The following is a 22,399-nucleotide window of genomic DNA, read 5'->3' on the forward strand; positions in this document are numbered from 1 at the left end:
CTACATTAGGATTTTATTCATTTCACTCATGTGGGAGAATGGTCTGCAGTGATGGCACCACACAGAAAATAATTACTAGATTTTTAAAAATAAGCATATGTTTGGAAGTGATGTAGGGGCAGGGACATTCTCTAATTAAATGTTTATACAGTGCCTAATATAATAAAGCCAGGAGCTGGTTGACTGTTATGCTTGGCATGGTCCAAATATTTAATAATAATAACAGTTCTGCAGTCAATTTGATCTTACTTTTGATATTTACAACTGTTTTCCTAACACACACACTGCAGACTTACGCAATCTGAAGGGTTTCAGGCTCAAATTCCGCAGTCTGTTGATTCTACTATATCCTCTATTTTGGCACTCAAACTCTTGACCCAAATTCTGTTTCTTCGTATTTGTTTTGCATGTTACATGATGGATGGGAGAACCTTGTGTTGAGGGAGGTGGAACAAGTATCCAACAAATGTTCTGGAATATAGGTGAAAAAAGTGCCAATATTACTATTTAAAGTTCTTGTAGGTATACCTATAGTACAACTCTAAGTTAAGGAAACTTTCACAATAGGTTCTGTGAAGACATCTGAATTCAGTATGCATTTGGTTTGCTGTAAGAGCTGGGACTCCTTAGTCAGGAGATATAAATCATATTTTTGACTTTATTAAGGAATTTTACTGGCATAATGCCAGCTTCCACTCAAATGAGGGTTATCTTCACACAGGACACAAGTCTGAACACGGGAAACTGTGAAAACTTTTGGAAGCCAACACCTGCAGATAAAGAGCTTTTTCTTGAAGTGCTTGGGTAACCGTTTCTGTGTACATGATACTCTCTATGTGCCTAAAAATAAGAGCCCATAACCTCTGGGCCAGCTTCCACAGTCAGGAAAAACCATTCTTGGAATTAGGTGCAGTTTATTGCTTAAGAATTAAGAATTTGTGATTTCTGCCATTGGTTAAGTTTTACAATAATTATTGTGCTGAAAAGTATATGTGTTACTGATTATTTCCCTATCAGTTCATTTAGCAAGCATTTCTGGGTATGACAGTTAAGTTATGAATAAACATACGCTGCAAATGATATGCTTCCTCTTTCAATCACTTTGTTAAGAAAATGTACAATGCCTGTTACTCTGTAAGGGAATGTTTTCTTGTCTGGTATTTGGACTGAATCTTTAGAATCTTTCTGCGAGTCTCTTCACTAGAGCAGCCTTAGAACATAATAACTGGAATAACTGATGTCCTTGCTGGGACTTAATGGAAGCAAGCTGAATTGATGGACTTTTTGTCCACTTGTGAATATGCCCAGGAACATCGTGACATTACGTGTAGCCTGATGAGTCCACTAGGAACCAGCAAATAAGAAATTATGGAAGCCAATCTGTAATTTCATTTAATGGCACTTCTTTATCTTAGAATCATAGAATGATGTGTTACAGTACATTTATACCTTGGCCTCCCTAACTTGGTTGCTTAACAGTAGCTTTAGCATGCTCTTCATAAGCATGGAAAGAGTCATGAAAATAGATTATTTACTAGCTGATTTTCAAGAGTTTTTTTAACAAATTTTTACAACCAGCCTGCTTTGCCCTTGCTTCAGAGCTCTAGCTCTGATTTTTTAACACTCAACAGGCGTAAGGAGCAGGAGAGAGTGTGGCACAGTGTATTTAGTTTAAGAGATGAAAAAAGTGATGCTGTTCTTGAGTGAGGATACTACCTCATTCCCTATGGAACAACATTCTTGTACGCTGACAACACTTACTGCCAGAAGTACTGAATGCCATAGCTTGATTGTGAGCAGGCAGTTCTTGAATAAGTTGCTAGTAAGTTAGTGCTCGTAGAGTTTTGATTGCATTCTTTCCCATATTTTTTTCCAATTGTTTATACTTACACTGCATTGAATCACACATTTATATATATATTTATATATATATATAATATATTATATTATATATATTTATATATTTTTTGTTTGTTTATAAAACATGTATTGTTGAATATGAGCTTATCTTTTATAGTTTAGCTTTTCCCAGTACAGTGACGAAGATGTCTATGTAAGTGAGCAGAAAACTAAGAAATTAGACCTATGTGTAATAAATAGTACAGCAAATTCGACTTAAATAGCCAACTGCATGATTTCAGACAAGGTCTTATAACTTGAGGGGTTTTGCATATATATGTATATATGTGTATGTGTATGCATATTTCTCAAGCAGAAGGCATTTTTCATTACCAGAGAGATACTTGTTTTTAGTAAACTCAAAAGTGAAGAGAAACAAAACATATGTAGGAAATGTCTTAGTATCATAAGATTAGAATCACTACACTGAAAGCTAAGAGAAAAAAACAAGGCAAGACAAATTTTTTTTTTTATTTTTTTTTTTTATTTTTTTGGGTAATGTTTGTCTTCACATAAAAAGCTTACAAGTTTTTTTTGTGTTTTCTTCCTGCAAACATTTACTTCATTGTACTGGTTCTTAGAATAGTAGGAATTGTTAGTTGAATGAATAAAACGATCATGAAATGAATGGGTACAATAATACAAACAGGCTAATTGTGGCACTAGAATGTATCTGTTGTCAACCTTTGCAGGTTGTCTTGCAGTTGTACAGTTTCATTGGCCCCAAATGGTACTTATTGAACATTTATTTTTTATTTGTTTGGACCATGCCAGTATTACACAGGCAGCGTGAGGGAATAATGAGCTGCATTCTTTGGGTTACTGAAGAGTCAGCACAAATTGTGGGAACAAATAGCAATCAGACAAGGCAGTGTTTTATAACATCAGGACTGCAATCCATCTTTGGGGTCTTTCAAAGCTGGGCTAATAAAGGCTCACTTACAATCCCCAGCAGAACACAATTTAATTAAATTTGTCCATTAAAGTACTCCTCCCCCTCACTCTACATTTTAAAAATTAATTCTGCTTTGTGACTGTTGTTCTTTATACATCACAGATGCACTGAGCCTTCGAAACCGACAGGTCATCTGCATCACACTGAAAATCCTCCAGCACCTGGTGGTATCAGCAGACATGGTGGGAGAAGCCTTAGTGCCCTATTATCGGCAAATCCTCCCAGTGCTAAACATCTTTAAGAACATGAATGGTGAGTTATCCTAACAGACACTGTGTTGTCTTTCAACCCCTAAGGTAAAAAGGGGCTTGAGACAGGGTTAATTAACAATGTAGTTAAGATTTATTGCTGTATATAAACTCAAATCCATTTGGAGCTCTAAATAATGTAAACCCTCCCCCTTTACTATTCCCTAAGGATGCACTGAAATTAACAATTTCATTTATTACTCCTTGCACGTACAGTTTATTTAACTCAGTACGGAAGCACTGAAGCAGTTCTGTAATCTTCCAATAATTAAATTGTAAAGTTTTGTAAAAGTCTTGAATAAATTAATAAATTACAAAGGTTTTTCACTCCCTTAAATACTTCAATTCATTCCACTTGTTTTGTTCAGTTCTAGGCTTTTCGCAAGCAACATTCACAACTACCTGCAGACTTAGGAAGGAATAAAAATAAAAGGAGTAATCAAACTATTTAATTTGAGGGTCAAGATAACTCCTCATATAAAAAATTCATATTTTTTAGTCAAAATTCACTCCTCATATAAAACATTCAAGTCGTATGATGTTTAGCATAGTAGTGAAGTTTGAAGTTACTATTTCTCACTTAGCAGGTTTTATTTGGAGAAATTTTGAACTATTTTGCATCTACAGTTGAGAATGCTTCTTTGTCTCAATCAATCACTCTCTTGCTGGTCTCAGTCTTTAAAAACTGTGATACTGAGAGCCCCATGAATACTATGTAATGTGAATGCATTTACGCTGTAATCACCAAGTAAAATCAATATGCTGTATCTTGCTTTCTCCAAATTACTCTTTTGGGTATTTTTCTGTACATACTATACATACTATCTGTACAATTATTTACCAAAGTATTGACTTCATGCTTATGTTGTTTACATGCAGCCCTATAAGTTGAAAGAATATAATTCCTCTCAGTACTGACAATTTTTTCTTGAAATTCGTGGCATTTTTATAGTTATCTGCAAGATTGCTTCCGGGTTGCATTACCACTGAATATACTATCTTAAACTCACTCTTGTAGTATCTTGGATTGAAAAATGCACATCCAAAGACTGGCTTGAAGAATCAAATGAAATTTACATGCTAGTTCTCTCTAAATACATAAATGTCTGTGACTACTAAAGTTAGTGAGAAACTTGCAACAACATGTAGAATTCCATAAATACAATGCGATTTAGTTATCAACCATGGTTTTAAAGAAGTTGTGGGAGGAAAGATTATGAATAAACTTAGCATGCTGAGATTAAGTATGTTCAGTAAGGCTCATTATGTATTAGAATATTTCCCCTTCACAGATCAAATTTGAATATCTATCACAAAGAGGTCTGTCAATGCTCAGTAAATCGTTTTTTTTTTCAATTTTTTTCCTGAGCTTTGATTTTGATGTGTTCAAAATAAAATGTATTTTCAACACATCTGCATGACATCCATTCTCTATATATTTGTATGCATGTCAGACTACACTAAGTCTTCATATTTGGCATTCATGAACTGAAATCCAAAAATAAGGGAAAATTAATAATTAGAAATTGATACATTTTATTAAATCATTACTTTCACAGGAATAAGATATTTGAAAGTTCAGTATTACCAGCAAGGCAATGGATAATATTTGCAAGGCATATCACATGAAAATATCCCACTTACTGAATATCTGCCTACTGGTGACTAAGGAAAGTTCTTCTGCTATTTTCATTTCCCTTAGAAAGCTTACATTTCTTTCATCTTTCACAAGCTCTTTAAAGAAATTGTATTATTCTTTCTATCTCATTTCTATCTCCTGTATGCTTAATAGACAACTGAGGTACAAGTCTTTGCTCCCAGTTCCGAGTAAGGTTTAGAGGTGATTCAAGCTATTTTCTTCACTGCTTGTTTATATGGGTGGAAGATGGAGTGAAGGAATGGATGCTCTTCTTAGTACTTTTTTGTATTAACTTAAAGGAAATGTGTTGCATTTTCTAGGAGTTGTGTGCGTTGAGATCTAGTAAGACTGTCACTGTGGAAATTTGTCCAGAAATAAGGTAATTGGAAGGGGCCATGTTCTTGTCATTGCCACTTTGCTAGATCAGTGTCTCTTCTGGAAGGAGATCTTTCCCAAAATCAAACACCATTCTCACACTAGATAGGCTTAAAGGCAACAGAACATGGAAAAAAATAGTGTTAATAAGATCTAGTCAGCATTAAATGAATATGCTCTTCCTGTATTCAGGGGTTGGACTTGATGATCCCAGTACAATTCTGTGATTCATATTATGTAGTCATCTCATTTTGACTAGTTAATTGATTTTATCTTCTGGACTAGATGGACAACTGCTGTTATCCTAAACATCCATCCTTACAGTCTTCTTATACTAGTACCTAGCAGACTTGCGGAAAAGCATGCAAGTCCCATTGACTTTAGATATGTTCTAAATATAGATGCTTCAGAAAATTTTTTTACAGTAAATTCATTTGATTTGTATTCATCGCAAAGTATTAAGCAAACTTATAAGCAAAACAGAAAAAAAATTTAGATCATGAAAAAGTATTTAATGAAACAAATATAAAATTCAGTCTTAGGTTCAGCCTGACAGATGTTTATCTCTTGCATTGCTCTTCAGTCACTGAAACTCATAAATTAGTTTGATATTACCTGAGCTTGAAATACAATGTTAGTTTGAGAAACTGTCAATCCTGTCCCACTTCAAGCAATTTTTTCTGACTTCCCATCTGTTTCCCAACACTGAGGCTACAGTTTCACAGTCAGCAACAGTACTACTCACTTGCCATTGCCTTCTGAGGCATTCTTTGATAAAAGTAAGGTTTGTTGACTCTCCCTGTAGGCAGCCATTTGCTACAGCTAACTGTGATTCCTACTGCAGATGTTTACCTGATTAGCTAGGGAGTCTGTGAACTATGTAAGTCTTCTTTTCTGGGATCTGAAGCCTTTGATGTACAAGGATGGTATCTTATTCAGCCTGCTGATCACCTGTATCTTAAACAGTGTCAAATGTTACTTTATACAGAGTTACTAATTTAGTGTACTCTTTTGGAGTATACACTAAATGTTGATTATTCATGGAAGCATGGAATTTTATAAATATTGCTTCTCTTTTTCATTGTGCTTTTGACATTTCCACTTTTTCTTCTTCCCTCTACTGCTGCCAAATCATCCTGCCATTGTTTTATACACATAGTACTTTTTGTGAATTAACTCATTCTAATTTTGATCTCTTTTGCTATCTTACTGTGCATCTCAAACGTGCTTGTCTCTAAAAATGAATGTCTTCATAATAGTTATGTTGTCTTAATGACTGTTAATATATGTATTTCATTTCAAATTTTTAGCACCCATACTAGAAGTCTTTATCATAATATTTTTAGTCAACACTCCACAAAATGTTTATTGATTTCTTCTCAGTAATGTATTTTAGTGAAGTGTGGAGCATCTCCCCTATGACTGGAGCATCTCTTCTACAAGGAAAGGCTGGTTAACTTGGATCTGTTCAGCTTTGTGAAAAGAAGACTGAGAAGGAATCTTATTCATGTTTATAAAGATCTTAAGTGTAGGAGTCAGAGACATGGCCAATGTCTTTTCAGTGGCCTGTGGTGCCAAGACAAGGGGAACAGGCCATAAACTGGAGCTTAGAAAGTTCAGCACCAATATGTGAAAGATCTTCTTCACAGTAAGGGTGATGGAATACTGGAATAGGCTGCCCAGGGAGGTTGTGGATTCTCCTTCTCTGGAGATATTCAAGACCTGTCTGGACACCTACCTATGCAGCCTGCTGTAGAGGGCCTGCTTTGCAGGGGTGTTGGACTTGATGATCTCTAGAGGTCCCTTCCAGGCATTACAATTCTGTGTTTTTCTTGTAATTTCATATATCAAAAAACTATTTTGATTTTGTTTTCTGAATTCTCTGGAATGTTATGTCTAACTGTGAAAACACAGTATGAATCGAATTGCTGTTAATCAGAAAATCGAAGCATGGCAAATACATATTATTATTAGAGTCTGTGGGCCATGGGTAGGGGATTGTCAGGCATGCGTTCAGAATGATAGAAGTGGAGGAGTGTATTGGTTCAGTATGGGCATATTCTTCCATTAATTATTCATTCCTACTTCTTGTGTATAGGTAACTTCAGCACTGAGATTTATTTTTTTTATTAAAAGTTTATATATTACTGAGAAATTAATTGAATGTTTTATTTATTTAAAATAGCTGAAACATGCTCACGTGTTTGAGTAATAAGATAAAGAAAACAATAAGTGACTAGAACCTAAATTACAAATGCCATGGAAAGATCCAAGTCTCGGAAGGCAGATACCTGACGCTTTTGACAGCCAGAATGAGAAATCTCAGTGAGCTTTTGAAGAGTCTGTGTAGTGAGCAAGAGGCTTTTTGGTGTGTAAAACATGCTTGGTATGTCTGAATTTGTGCCCTCTACAGATTTTAAGCCCTAGACTCACATGACACATTTCTCTTCATTTGGATTCCCAAAGCAATCTGTTGCAGAGCAATATGCCGGAAAGAAAAATTCTCCTGGTAGTGATGCAGATGCTGGTGTTTTGAGTATTTGTGGAGAAAGGGAGAGCATCATCACCAAGAGTAAGCATATTCTGAAGAAGGATTGGAGCCTTCTGTAAAAGCTCTTAGCCAAAGTCGTAACATCGGCAGGAGAGCAAGTAGAAGGGGTTGTGTCTTGATCCCAGTGATTAGTGAATGCTACTGAAACAGAGGAGCTATTTGCCTGATCTCTGTGGACTAAGAGAGAGTGCCTAGCACCCTCTGAGCAAGCTCTCCAGTATTTGGACTGTTATGCAAAAAATGCTACTATGTAATATGAGAAACAAAAAAAAAAGTCATTATAATGCTTACTATATCTATTATGTACCCTGTAATGCCACTTCAGTTTTCATTTAAATTTATTAGTTATGAGTACACTAATGAAACTAATTTTAATCTTGTTAAGAGGGAAGAAAAATATCTGTAGAATCGAATGGAAATGCTTTTTTTTTTTTTTTTTTTTTTTTTTTTTTCCACAAAAACAGCTTTTGCTTTTGGGTTCCTTATTTTATAAGCCAGCTTTTTGAAATCTGTGTGGTGTCTGAGGTAAACAATATAAGAACACATTGAGTAAGTTTGCTCTTTTCTGACAGCAGGTAGAAAATAAAAGGAAAAAAAAAGGAATCTTGCCTGAAGTTTGCTGTTAGGTTGTATATATAGCGTAATACTGCCTGAAACACAAGCTTATTTACTATCAAGACTTAACAGTTACGATCAGCAGATTTCTTGCTTAATTTACCTAACTTGTGAAGGAAAATTTCATTGGTTTGGTTTAGCAACTGTTTTTTACTCTGCCAAATCCTACATCACGTCAATTCATGAACACAAGTATTTTTTCATGTAATCAAATTAAATTATTCACTAATAATAAAGAGCAGCTTTTAAGAGAATTGCAGATAAAGCAATGGATGAAAACAAAATATTGTTATTATTTAGATACCTCAGGCAGTAGCACTGCTTGAAGTATGGGGTGGCACTGCTCTGAAGGAATTTGTAGTGTGGTGATTTCATCTATGGCTTGTTTCAGTCACCATAAGGCAAACAGCAGTAGGAGATCAGACTGAAGCCCAAGTTTCACTTGGCTGCAATAAAGGTGCTCTGACACTAACAGTAAGTTAAAGCTAGAATGAACTTTTGTCAGCCTCTACGTATCCAGTCAGTCATCTCAAATAAAATGTTAGAGATATGACTGAGAATACCCAGTGTAACTGAATTGCAGCATTCATTGAAGTGTGAAGCTACAAAACAGAGCTAGAATGCCTGCTTTACAGTGCCCGAACTTCACTTAGGAAAAAACATTCCCGTGTCTGAAAGATACTTCACATGTTTTGGAGAACTGTTTTTACAAAGTAGAGTAGTGCTTCACAGACTCTAGAGAAAGAAGAAGAAGTGTTTAATTGCAGAAGGAAGCGACTACGGTGTCCATATATTTGGAGTGTTCTCAAAAGTGCTTGTGAGTTTGAGGCATTGATGGTCCTCAGAGTGGTTTGTGGTTATTAGTGAGAAACTTGCATCATCTTATAATGTGATTTAATATGTTTTAAGGAAACATTTCATATGTCTGAGTCCTCCTCTATGCGGTCCCAAAGTGCTTTCGTAAACAATGTCAATCTTATTCTAAAATTCTTTACAGTTTATCAACTCCATGTTCAGAAATCGTTCCACATTCTCTTCATTTGTCTTCTGAACTTAAAGGTTTCAGGTTATTCTTAAGCAGCTGTCATGATTTCAGAAGTACAAGAGCAAAGATTCTGGAATAGCTTTAAAGATACACACTTCAAAAGAATAGGACCATCATGGCAACACAGAGCTGAGTGAACAAATTATTTTTATGCTTGTAGATTTTTACAATATACTCTCAGCAAAAGAGGATTCAGAACGTTCTGATTCATCAACATTTACTGAAAAATACTGTGATTTTCCCAAAAATGGAGTTTGCTGTGCCAGTAAATCACTTTGTTAAACATAAAGATGAATTGCTTGCACTCCAAAAATTAATACTATTATGGAGAGAAGCAAAATGCGTTTGTCATTACTACTTGAAATTAATAATATTATTCTGACAGGCTTCCTATGAATTAAAGTGCTAAGAATATTTATTTAACTAATAACTTCCAATGTTTTTAAGAACTCAGAACAATTTTTTTTCTAAGAGATCAGCTGATGGTCTTTAATTTTTTTTTCCAAAATGTATTTTTTTTGCCAAATAGCTAGTCTTGTAAGAGAAAATAATGTGAAAATAAAGGTTTTTGAATAGTAGTTAAATATGGAGTAGAAGAGGAGTAATCTTTAACAGTTAACAGCAGCTGCTCACGTATGTCATTATACACTAGTTAGTCCCTACTTGTTTCAGTCACCAGCATTGCATAGTGAGTTACAGAAAATCTAATGAAATTCTGAAGTACTGAAATTAGAAGTTACTGACACCCACCTATATCAGAGCATTTTTTCCTTTAATATCTTCCAATACGAAGCATGTTTTTTTTTTTAAGCTGATGATACTGTACACTATTCATGTATAATCAAAGCCCTATCAGGTACTTTATAATACACTTAGAAAATTATGCTTAGATCATAATTGCTGGGTAATTTCTAATTACTATCTAATTTCTTAGCTGAAAAATACAGCATCAGTCTGTGTAAAGTAAAACTGACTCAGCAGTAATTAGGCTGGTGTTATTAACATTTCGCACTTGCTTTTAATGTTTTAATAGCCTAATTATTCCATCATCTTGAATTATTGATAAAAGAAAAATGGAAAGCTCACTATGTTCATGGATTAATATTTCTTCCAATTTTTTTTCCTTTTTCCAATTTTAATTTTTTTAGTATATTCTCTAAAGGAAAGGAGAGTTATCTAGTGACTGAAACACAAATATGAGAGTTAGGATTTTGAATCGACAGCAAATTAGTGGGTAAATCCAATAGTGAAAATGCTACAGATCTATGCATCTGTAAAATGGATATAGCCTCAAAGATCTTGTATGACTCAATCAACGTTTTCTTTTCAGAACTTTTTAAAGTTCCAGGGCAGTGAAACAGTATTTTCACCAAGTTAAGAATTAGTATGTTTTGCTTTAATACTTTTGTGGAATTTATGCTCCTGTGGAAAATAATAATCTTTGGAAATCAGATGTTAGAGGAAGACTGGGACATCCAGAACTAGATTAGTACAGAATTATAATGGCATTTGTAAATCTGCCTTTTCTGCATGTTTATACCTTTCTTAATTAGTCCAGGTTGGATGGGGCTTTGAGCAATCTCAACTAATCATCTAGCAGAAGGTATTCTCGCTTGTGGCAGGGACATTGGAACTACATCATCTTTAATACCTCTTCCGACTCAACTCATTCTATGATTCTAACGTGAGCAGTTAAATACCTGATCTCAAAATGAGACAAGGAGATGCTTTAGTTACCAAGTAAACCCATCTTTGGCTTTCTCTGAGCAACGTTGCATGCCTGCAACATTAAACTCTACATAAAACAGAGTGGGCACTGTCATTTTCATTTATTTCGCATTACTTTAATGCAAAATGTTAGGTTTTTGTTGTTGTTTGTTTTCAATAATAAAGATAATGTACAACCTGGAACTAGAGCCCACAGTTCTGTCCTGCTGTTTCTCTACCTAAAGGCTAGGCTTATACTTGCTTATCTATAGTTTCTTCTTTATGAAGGAGTCCTGAATTCCTTGTTGAATCTAACTAAGTTATGGCATGAAGGATGATGCAGACTGGCATCAATTTATGCACAAACTTTTTTTCACAGAATCACCTTGTTCTGCACATGCCCATGTAATGGGATTGCAGCTCTACAGGTTCTCAGTTCCCCAGCTGCTCCAGATAGATTAGAACTGCACCATCCATATTGCAGTTCTGACTATAGCCTCTAAAATTTAGAGGAGCAGAATTTCAGATTTGTGTCTGCACTTCTTATTTTCAATTGATTTACTATAAGCAGCTCCCTTGTGGGCTTCTTTGACACCCTTCTGAGGTTCCTGATTTGGTTTGTGTGAACTAGAGACACCTGTATTTGTTTTCTAGATGTTAAGGCTTTCTTTGGATTTGCTTCCTACGAGTAAGCTAGAATGTTAAAAATCTGACTGCTGTGTTTCCATTTAAGGAGTTATTCCCTTCTTCTTGGTAATGTGTTTCTACAGTTTTCACCTAGTTGGAATGCATACAGTGAGACTGACAAATGATTTTGTCAGTTGAACTGTCACTACCCACTTCACTTAAAACTACTTTCAGATACATATTAAATAACACTGAGAAAGTATTTATTTTCTGTATAATTCTTCTCTTTTCCATTATGTTTGCCAACAAATGTGCTTAAGTTTGAAGAGACACGTGGTTTCAACTTGTTACATTTATTGAAGTAGCATTTTTTATTTTAAAATATACATCTGAAATGTATGCTCAATTATTAATTCTAGGTACATTGTGTTTATTTATTGTGGATATTTTCAATTTCTGTCCTCAGTTAGGATTTCTACTCTGAGTATTTCTGTGAAAGTAGTTTGAAGTTACCAAAATCGCAGAAATTGGATCTGTACCTGGCTTTCTGTTTTTAATGTCAAACCAAACAGCAGGTAATGGGGAGAGAGGAATTTTTGAGGGAGAGTTTTCCTTGTGGCATCTTTCTCTTTCCCTCAAGGAAAATAGATTAAAGCCCCATGTAATGGAATGATACAAGGAGGTGTATAAATATTGCGCTGTGATTAAACCACCACAACACTCAGGTGATTAAAGTGCTTCAGGTCCTTTAGTTATTATTCTATTATATCATTTCATCTCATTTCAGACATTGCTTTTTTCTTAGATACTGAAGAACACTCTAGGCAACAAAGCTGAGGCCCATAGCAGTGAACTATTGATTCCTTTTTCAATGTTACACATCCATCATTCTCCTTTTCAGGTGTACCAATAAAAACATGTATTCTTGTTATAATATCCTATGGCCATCCAACATGGTGCGATTAACGTATGAAAATCTCAGTTTCTTTTGCAGGGCTGTAGTAGCTGAACAGTACATTTTGACTTCTCTGGTTTGCGAATTAGGTGGACTAGATCCAATATTTATGATCAGAGTATTTATATACTGGTGTCTGCATCTCATCCAGAAGTTCATGCTTCAGATAGAAGTTACATTTTAGGAAAAAAAAAAAAAAAAAAAAAAAAACTGAACTGTTTTTATAATAGGACTTTCCATTTATACACCAAATTAGATTCCCTATTATTTTATTATTTTTATTTTCAAAGCTAAGTAAAGCATTTAGAAAAAGAAATGGCAAGGTTAACATTCAATCTCATCTCTTCTTGCTTGGTTTTATGTATTACAGTACAGTTCCTAACCAAATGTACTTACTGTTTCTAATTAGCACAGATATTTTGTACGATTCTACACAGTTTGGAATAAATGTTAGTGCCCAAATTTCCTTTTACTTTTTCATCATTGAGCTGATGTCACTGTTACTCTCTGCAGTACATGTCTAAATATAATTTTGCTGTTTAACAACTTTTTTTTAGTGGAAATTGTTGGCCAAGTGCTTATGAAATTGTTAGGTCAGAACATATTCAGGAAATATATTTAAGAAACATATTTAGGAAAGATATAAATGGGAAATAATTTGGAATAAATTTAAGATTGATTCTCCCCACAAAAGATGGATGTATTCTAGCCAAATGAAGGAGGAGTATTCAAAGGCAAAATGGCCACATTGAGGACATGATGTTAAAAATCTCTCCTTGGATGGAAAGGTACAAAAGTTTCTTTAGTTTTTGGGCAGTGCTTAATATGTCATCTGTCCACTGAGTGCAGAGAGAGCCTGAAAAGATTAGCCAACTAGGAGCAAAGTTGGCTTTGAATAAAAAGTTGAATAAACTGCCAGTATGCTAGATTTCAGAGACAGGCAGACTTGTCTCAGATTCCTGTATAGCCACTCATCAGTCAGTTGTAAATCAAGGCCAAACAGTTCAGCGGTCATAAGAGGGAAATTCTCATAAATATCAGATTTAAATAAAAATCAGATTTAAATAAAGGCACATAAATAAATCAGGCACAGGAGGCATACTTGTTGGCCCCCGAATCTGTTCTTGGAAGATCTCAAATTGGTTGTATTCTTTTCCTGTAAAATGAACTCCACCATACCTTATTTAACCATTTGCTTATAATTTAAACAATTCAATGAATTTAGATATGAATGCAGATTTTGTTGTCCCAAAACAGTTTTTCTAATGTTCCTTGAATTTTTGGAAACAAATATTTGTGGTGGGGAGACTATTGATCACCAGGCCACCACAAGAAAGGGAGATGTATCCAGCTGAACTTAAATGATATAAAGTGAATGGCACATACATTTCTATGAGCAGAAAAAGCAGAACCTTCCATCTGCAACATTGTATGTGGAAGGATAGAATCAGAAAGCAGATTTATTTTCTTTTATATTGAAGGCAGATCTATAATGAAGATCTTTATCACATCACTCTTGTGATTTCAGCAATTCAAACTTCTGGTGTAGAATTGCAAAGATTACTTCCTATCTTCTTGAAAACTAGCTTATTGATACATAGACTTTTCACAGAATCTACATATTTAATCAGATATAACTGAATTATGGAGGTAAGACAGGTAAGGAGCAAAGAATCTAAATCTAAAACTGTACTGTATCTCCTCTTCAGAACTGCTTAACTCCTGCATAGAAAGTATAATTGCTTGTACTTGCTGAAAGTAGTAGATAATGAAGAATCAATATTTCCTGTATGGGATCCCAAAGAAACCCATAAAACTCAAGATAGGAACACAGATCGGTTTGTGGAGGAACAACCACATGGAGAATAATCATTTGATATGTGAAAAAGAAAAAAAAAAAAAAGTAATCTTTTTTAAAGTAGATTTTAAAATATTACGTAATGTATACAGAGCTTATAATTTAGGCATATTGCAGATTTAAGTATGTCTCCTAATAGTATGTGATTGATAAGAAGAGTATTTCAATCTTTCTCGCGAAGACTTTTTTATGTTAGGAAAACAGTTATATGAAAACAAACAAACAAACAAAAAAAACCCAGAATCACAGTATCACAGAATGGCCAGGGTTGGAAGGGACCTCAAGTATCACGAAACTCCAACCCCCTGCCACAAGCAGGGCTACCAATCTCCCCATTTAATACTAGACCAGGCTGCCCAGGGCCCCATCCAACCTGGCCTTGAACACCTCCAGGGGGTGGACATCTACAACCTTTCTGGGCAGCCTGTTTCAGCACCTTACCGCTTTCTGTAAAGAACTTCCCCCTGACATCCAGCCTAAATCTTCTCTCTCTCAACTTCAAACCATTTCCCCTTGTCCTGCTGTTATCTACCCTTTCAAAGAGTTGACTCCCCTCCTGTCTGTAGGCTCCCTTTAGGTACTGAAAGGCTGCACTGAGGTCACCCCACAGCCTTCTTTTCTCCAGGCTGAACAAGCCCAGCTCCCTCAGCCTGCCTTTGTAGGGGAGATGCTCCAGTCCCCTGATCATCTTTGTGGCTGTCCTCTGGACCCTCTCCAACAGCTCTCTGTCTTTCATGTGCTGGGGGCTCAAGAGCTGGACACAGTACTCCAGGTGGGGCCTCACAAGAGTAGAGTAGAGGGGGTCAATCACCTCTGTGTCCCTGCTGGCCACCCCTTTTCTGATGGAAGATACATGATAATATTCTTAGTTCTAAGTCAGATATAACATTCTCATTTTATTTCATATTCTGCTCTCTGAAGCTTGTTTCAGAATTTATGTTATTTTTGAGAGCTCTGACATAATTCCAATCTATGGCCCATTGCATTACTGAAGGTGAATAATACTGTCTAAGGGCTCCAATCTACTATTTGAGCTATAAGGGCTACAATCTACAGTCTACAATCTACTACTAATCTACAATCTACTATTCAGACAGCAAGCTTGGGAGACCTTACTCAGAATTGAGTACTGGGAAATTTCAGGAGTATTAAACTCTTACAGTAAAATGTTGGCATCCCTAAATACAAGGGGATATTTTCTATTTTTTGAAATCATATTCCTTTCAAGCTGAACAGAATATTTCTTATCTGTCTCTACTTTGTATTACTTAGTAGGGAGAGCAAAGATTTCTTTTAACTATTATTCACAAAACTATCAAAAACAATAGCTTAGAAATGCAGTCCCAAATTCCATAAAATATGTACCCAAGCCTCTGTTTTGATAAAGGTAGCTTTGAGGAGTAATATGGTACATATGTGTGATATTTCCCTTTTAATGTAGTGGGATGAGATATAATATATCTTTCTTGGTCAGATTTTAACAAAAATCATGACCATTTACACATTAGTTTTATTTCATAAGCCCGTAAATACATCTCGATGGTGGATTTTGAGTTATAAGTGCACCCAGCAAATTCTAATTTCTGTGGATTTTTTTTATCTTAGGCCTGAAAATATATTTTTTACCATTTACAAAATTGTTATCAGTGTTCGCTTAACAAATTAGTTTAAGATATTTATTGTTTTTGACTAAAGGTTATTTATTTTGCACCTATCCTCAATAGCTGTATCTATTCTTAAATGGTCTCAAGTATTATTACCAGCTTATGTATTTTTTCATTATTAAATACATATTTTAGCTTCATCTGTTTACATAAGCATTTCATATATTCTGCACACACTGAGTTTCATAAGTGATCAATAATATATTAATTTTAAACAAATTACTTGTTTAAGTCTCATTAAGACTATTGTCAATTGAAACTTTTAATACAAAATTACATTAAGATTAGATTAATACAACTTAGATTACTTTTAGTGAAAATAAATTAACAACTAAAAATCTACATTTCTGACATCATTCTGGCTGTTGTTAAATGTTCATGTTAGTTTATGTGCAAAGCTGGCAGGATAGAAATACCCTAATCTGCATATCAGCTGTGTATATCTGTTATACTGGAGCATACCTGGCTTTAATAAGAAGGCAGGATAGAATGTGGAAGTAGACATAAAAATTGGCACAGAAGATTACTGTTATTTCTGCCATCTTTATACTAGTAGAGATTCCTGGCACTCATAATCACGCAGTAACCAGGTAGTTTTGCTATTAATTTTCAAATCCCACAGTGGTACAGGATGATAAATTAAGATTCTCTGTCAGTCTCAGTGTTTAAACAAGCAGTGGTCTTAAATGTCATCCTGTTCAATTGCAATTAAAAATGTTTGTTAGATGGCTGGAATACGTGGATGATTCTTCACTGATTTGTTCTATTTATGTTTGCATTTATTAGAAATATGATTAAAAGTCTGGCTAAGATGTACAGGTTTTGCTTCCCACTTGAGAAATAAAATAGTAGAAATAATCTTTCAGATCTGTTTTGCAGAAAAGACAACAGCATTTCAGTCAAGAACCTGGATATTGTCATGTAATATGCATTTCAAGCAATTGAAATCAAGTGGTTTTTTTATTAGCTTTTTTTATTCATTAGAAAAATGATGGTCAGCTTGCTCTGTTTCTTTTTATATATTTTGTTCTTTTTGTTTTGATTAAACATAATTTTTTCTTATTACTTTAGAGAGTGAAATTTATTCTGGTCATGTGAACTCTTCTCTGTCATTAGAGATACATAGTGATACATCATTCAAGAGCAGAATTCTATACAAGCTTACTCTTCTATGATTAATATTTAGCATGTTTTGTACAATGCAGTTGTTCACCAACATTATGAGAAAAAGGTCCCTTTTGTTGCATTATGTTGTGTCGTTGGAATGGCATGTGGTATGCTGTTTATGTAAAGGAGCCATTTAGAGGCCGTGGGTCTGTTTCTCATACCCTCATTCACATTGAGGCAGTACTTTTTACAGTTATTGATCCCAAGGAAACAAATTGCCTGGGGGAGCTAGGGGATTTCAGAAAGGCCCATTCAAAATGTTAGCAAGAGCAGAATTTGGTGCTAACAGAAGCAAGAACGTTTAAATGCGGAAGCCCTCATTTCTGTGTGCAGTAACAGTCACCAGACAATAGATTGATTTATCTGAACACTGCTTACGCACTATTGCTTCCTTTTAAATAAAATTCTCTTCGCATTCAGACATGGTTGTGAGTAAACAACCTTGTTTTCGTTCTTATTAATTATATTTTTATGTAACATCTACCTCTGACCAGGACACACAAACTGTACCTTTTCTACTGTACTTTACTGGACTGTGTGTTTTCCACAGTAAGACTGTGTTTTGAATGTGAAGAAAATTAGAACTATTCTAGAAGTACTCTTTCAAAAGTAGAAGTCTCATTTCATGTCTCTCTTTTCAGATTTTTTTAAACAGTTCTAAGTTTCTGTGCTTTCAAGAAAAGAACAAACATAGGTAGCAATAAAGAATGGCATTTCATTTTTTCTTTGGTTAGATCTAATGCTGATAAGCACAACTAGAAACGTATCTTTTTTGTTACAGAAGTGTATGTGTGACCTAGAAGTATATAAATTTAGTTTAACTTCAACGTTTTCTACACTTTCACATTGTTTTTGTCTATATTTACGCTCTTTAACTCCTGAGGACATACAGCTATGTCCTGAAGTTTGAAGTTTGTAATTAGTGTAGGCTTTTTCTCCATCCTTATGAGAGGAAAGCTATTGTAAAACTTGTTTATTTGAACTCTGTGCCGTACCTTTTTTGAAAAGAGTATGTTGATGCCACCTGTGGTGTAGAAAAGTTGGTAGTACAGTGTTGTTTCTGGATTAGGGATAATTTTCCTCACCTTGCAGGCTTTTATGTATTGTTTTGGGGGTTGATGGGGATGAAAATACTAGGACAAAAGTGGATGTGTGATTCCTTATGTTCATATAGCCATTCCTTCAGTAAAATGATATAAAAGATAAGAATAAATCTCATATAATATGATTATTATAAGTGAATTACAATTATCATTGTTATAATTGTTATCATCATAGACAGTATATGTTACATATTGGAAAGAAAGAATTATATTTTTCAAGTCCAAGATCCTGCACAGCCCACCTAGATTTAAGTCTAGTTGATGGTTTTACAATATTTATATTTCTGTATTAGTATATTTCTTATAGTCTGTATTGTTTTCTTACTGTGATAAACTGTATTTTTAGAAACTCATCTCTACAAGTAGATGTGGATTTTAGCAGATAGTTCTAGAATTGCCTAGAATAACAAATGTTAGATATAGTAAGAAATTGTCACAAAATCCATCTGATCAGTCGTACATTGGTTTTCAGGCATCCAAAGCCATTATTAATTGACTTTTGTAGCTTCATTAAAGAGGTACAGTACAACTTTCATGTGTGTGTTTGTACAGCTGGGTAAATCCCAACAAATGGTGCTCCAAGACAGAGATCACAAGCTATTTTAAAAGAGCGTGATATAATTTATATACTTCCTACTGATCATGGTCCATTACCAGTATCAGGTTCCATTGGGAGAGAAGGCTAGTCAAGAACTATGCTTGGCTGCTTTAGGGCAGAGCTTGTGTTGTTTAGTTTACTACACTAATTATATTCTCTTGATGAGATCATTAGAGGACAATAAAGGAAAATGAAAACAGTTTGCAATATGTGTGGTCAAATTAGCCACACAGAGAAATTATGGTTTGTACTTAAACGCTATTTAGAAAGTGTCCATTAAAAAAAATGTACACACTCATGTATGTACACTATAATGATGCCTAAACTAATTTTCTTTAATGTGTTTATTTTTGAAATTGGGAATTGGACCCTGTTTCTATCTGATTAGAATGCAAAGGAAAGATTTAAATGAGACAGTCAACAGGAAATCTACAGCCATGAACTTCATGAAAGCATGCTACTGCTGACAATTATGCAGACCAGAGCTGGTGGATCATTTACAACATTTTTTATTTTACCAAAATTAAAAATGAAATCTTATTTCCATCTGAGAAAGAGGCTGCACTTAAGTGCAATTAGAACTTTACTTTAGCTAATCTAAGGAAAAAAATTAAGGATTTCTGTAGTAAACTCTGCATGTGTATACACAACTTTTATTCCTTATCAGGGTGCATTGTTACAACTTGTGGAATATGTACTCTGAAAGCACATCCTTCAGAAAGAGAAGTAATGATTTTATATTGCCTAAATTCGGATAACTGAATTCCATTTATAAGCTAGGAAGTATAACCAGATAGAGCTTCAACTTTTTAAATGACCATGCTTTTATTGCAAACATTTACTTTTATAGATTACTGAAGGAAGTACATTTATGGATAGAAAAGTACATTTATGGATTATTGTAGAAAAATGTCTCTATTTTTCTTTGGGATAACTGGACTGTTCCTTTTTCTCCCCTAGTTACCCTGACATCTTTTACCTGAGCTCTAATAGATTCCACAAACCAGAAAATTAACTGCTTAAAAAACTCTTGAGAGTCCACATCTGAATTAAGAAAGCAGTGTATTCTTTGAAACACACCTTTCTGTTACCAGTAAACTGATTAATTGCCTCTTTTCCATTCCTGCACTTGGTGCCTGCTCAGGGTGGCACTGCAGTCCAGAAAATTCTTTTCTGTGGTGACTGATTGTAACTGCAGTGTTAGGGGCTTTGTGGACTTCATTTACTGGAGATCCGAAAGAGAAGGAACAGGGCTACTTCAGATATTAACAAGCAGAGAAAATGACTACATTATATACTGTATACTCTTCAGTACTTTATTTTACTAGATTTCTTCAATCTGTGTTCTCGTAGCTTCACTCCCCATATCTTAGAGCATTAATATTTTCTTAATCTTAAATCTTAATATCCTTCTAAACACAGCAACTGAAGAACAAGTGTTAGTTTGATCCAGGTCTCAGTAAGGAAAGATTGCTATTAACATTAATGAGGAATGGATCAGCCCATAAATGAAGAATTTGTATTGCCTTTTAATTACCTAGTGTGGCCAAATTAGTCATCACATCAAAATCAAGGGAGTTGGCATACAATTGGAGGTTCAGGTATTCTTAACTGAATGCCTACAGGTGCATATTTAATTAATTTTGTCAGAGTTTAATCTGAATCACTTTCCAAATCAATAAATCACTTAGAAAATGAATCATTTTTGCCAGACTGCAAAGAATATCAGGTTCAACAGTGAAAAAATGGAGTCCGCTCTTTTTCCTAGAAAAAGAAGTTAAACTGCATGCAATTTGCTCTGTATTTAGGCATTTTATCTATGTCAGTGAACACCTGAATGTTTCATTATCCTGGGTGCTTCTCTACACTGTAGCTAGTTACAAGAGAAGCTTCCAAAATCTCTTTCCAGTTTTGTGGTTTAGGCCTTCATTCCATTTTTTTCCTTCAATATTTTCTTAAAATGTCTAAGATATAAAGGGTCATTTTCACATATTTATTGCAAAGACATTTTCAGGAACAGCTAGATGTGGTCTTTTTTGTTTTTTAAGAAAAAGTGATTTTTAATTTTTTGGCCAGAAAGAGAATTATAGGATCATTTTTTCACGCAGCTCTAAGGCAATTTCAAGTTTTATGTCATCTAAATTTTGTTTTAATTTTCAATATTGCACAGCCTTACTCATATACGTATTATTAGATGGATGGCTACGGAAAATATCTGCTTTCTTTTCCCTTTTGTGCTAAAAATCTACAGGTTAAAAACTATGTAACTCTGCTTGTCATGTGAGGTCAAGACTTTGAGTAGTGTATCAGTAATGACTGAAGGCAGGTTTATATTCAACTTCCTTTGGGCTATTTCAGAGCACAGATAAACATATTTACATATGGGCACGTAACTTATCTCAGTTTCTGTACAGATTTCCCTGTTGTGTATTAAAATATAGTTTCTTTCATTTCTATGGCATTACTTCAAATCTTAGACGATCTAGTTCCATTTATAGGTACTGATTTTAGTTTTTTGAAGGCTAGCAATTATGGCCAGAATGTCAGAGTTTTTTGTGAAATTTTGTAATCCTAGTTTAACCTCATGACATCTAATTTTTTTATTTTTTTTTTTAAATGAAATAAGTAAAATATTACAGCTGAGAAGGTCCAATTCTTAATTTTTTCATGTTCTTTGACTAAAACAGACAAAGAAGTGATTCATGTGTTCAAAAGTTTCAAGAATTCTGACAAAAGTCAGAATTGTCAGAAAGCTCTAGCAAGCCCCTACCCTTGTTATTTTAGAATTTGTAAAGATGTATAGTATCAAGTGGTAAAAATTCTTTAAAGCTCATTCATTATGTCCTAGTGTGACACCATCTGGTGCCCTTTTCATAATGTGAGCTAGTTTGACAGGTGTATCCTAAATTCAAGCTAATAATTTTATTAAAAAATGAACTGCTAGCAATTCTACGATGGACGGCTTCTCATGTAAAAGTACCTATGCTGCAGGTAAAGAAAATATTTTATATCTTTGCCTTTTACCATTGTTTTACATTCTTGATTATGTTATAGTTTTTACAAGTTCATTGAACATCATTCCAAGTGTGGGGATAGAAACAACTCAAATCACAGTCTTGTCTTAATGAGTTGTTGGAAAGTTAGTGGCTCCTTAAGTGACCACAGTGATACAAAAGTAAGCATTAGCAAGAATTTCCATTCCAGAATTGACCTCATAAGGGTAAGAAGGATCACATTCACACTAAATTTATCGTGGCTTACAAGAATGACTTTTATTTTAAATGTCAAGTCTCGTTAATACATTTTTCTTAGTTTTGCTTTGACATTAAATGTTTTGGATCAATTGTAATCCTCTTGCCAAATATTTCATAGCTACGAAAGAATACATTGGAA

The 22,399-nt window shown here is 34.4% G+C and overlaps 1 protein-coding gene across 1 annotated transcript in view; it reads left to right on the top strand.

Moving 5' to 3' along the window:
• PACRG (parkin coregulated) overlaps window positions 1-22,399 on the top strand; it is a 190,374-nt gene that overhangs the window by 104,467 nt on the left and 63,508 nt on the right. The window contains exon 4 of the mRNA XM_042822012.1: window positions 2,957-3,106. Within this exon, the coding sequence (XP_042677946.1) occupies window positions 2,957-3,106 (150 nt within the window). The remainder of the gene's footprint in view (window positions 1-2,956; window positions 3,107-22,399) is intronic.

Source organism: Centrocercus urophasianus, unplaced genomic scaffold, assembly GCF_019232065.1.
Source record: "Centrocercus urophasianus isolate 14NV4802_14NV808 unplaced genomic scaffold, USGS_Curo_1.0 seq_10, whole genome shotgun sequence".
Taxonomy (NCBI): Eukaryota; Metazoa; Chordata; class Aves; order Galliformes; family Phasianidae; genus Centrocercus; species Centrocercus urophasianus.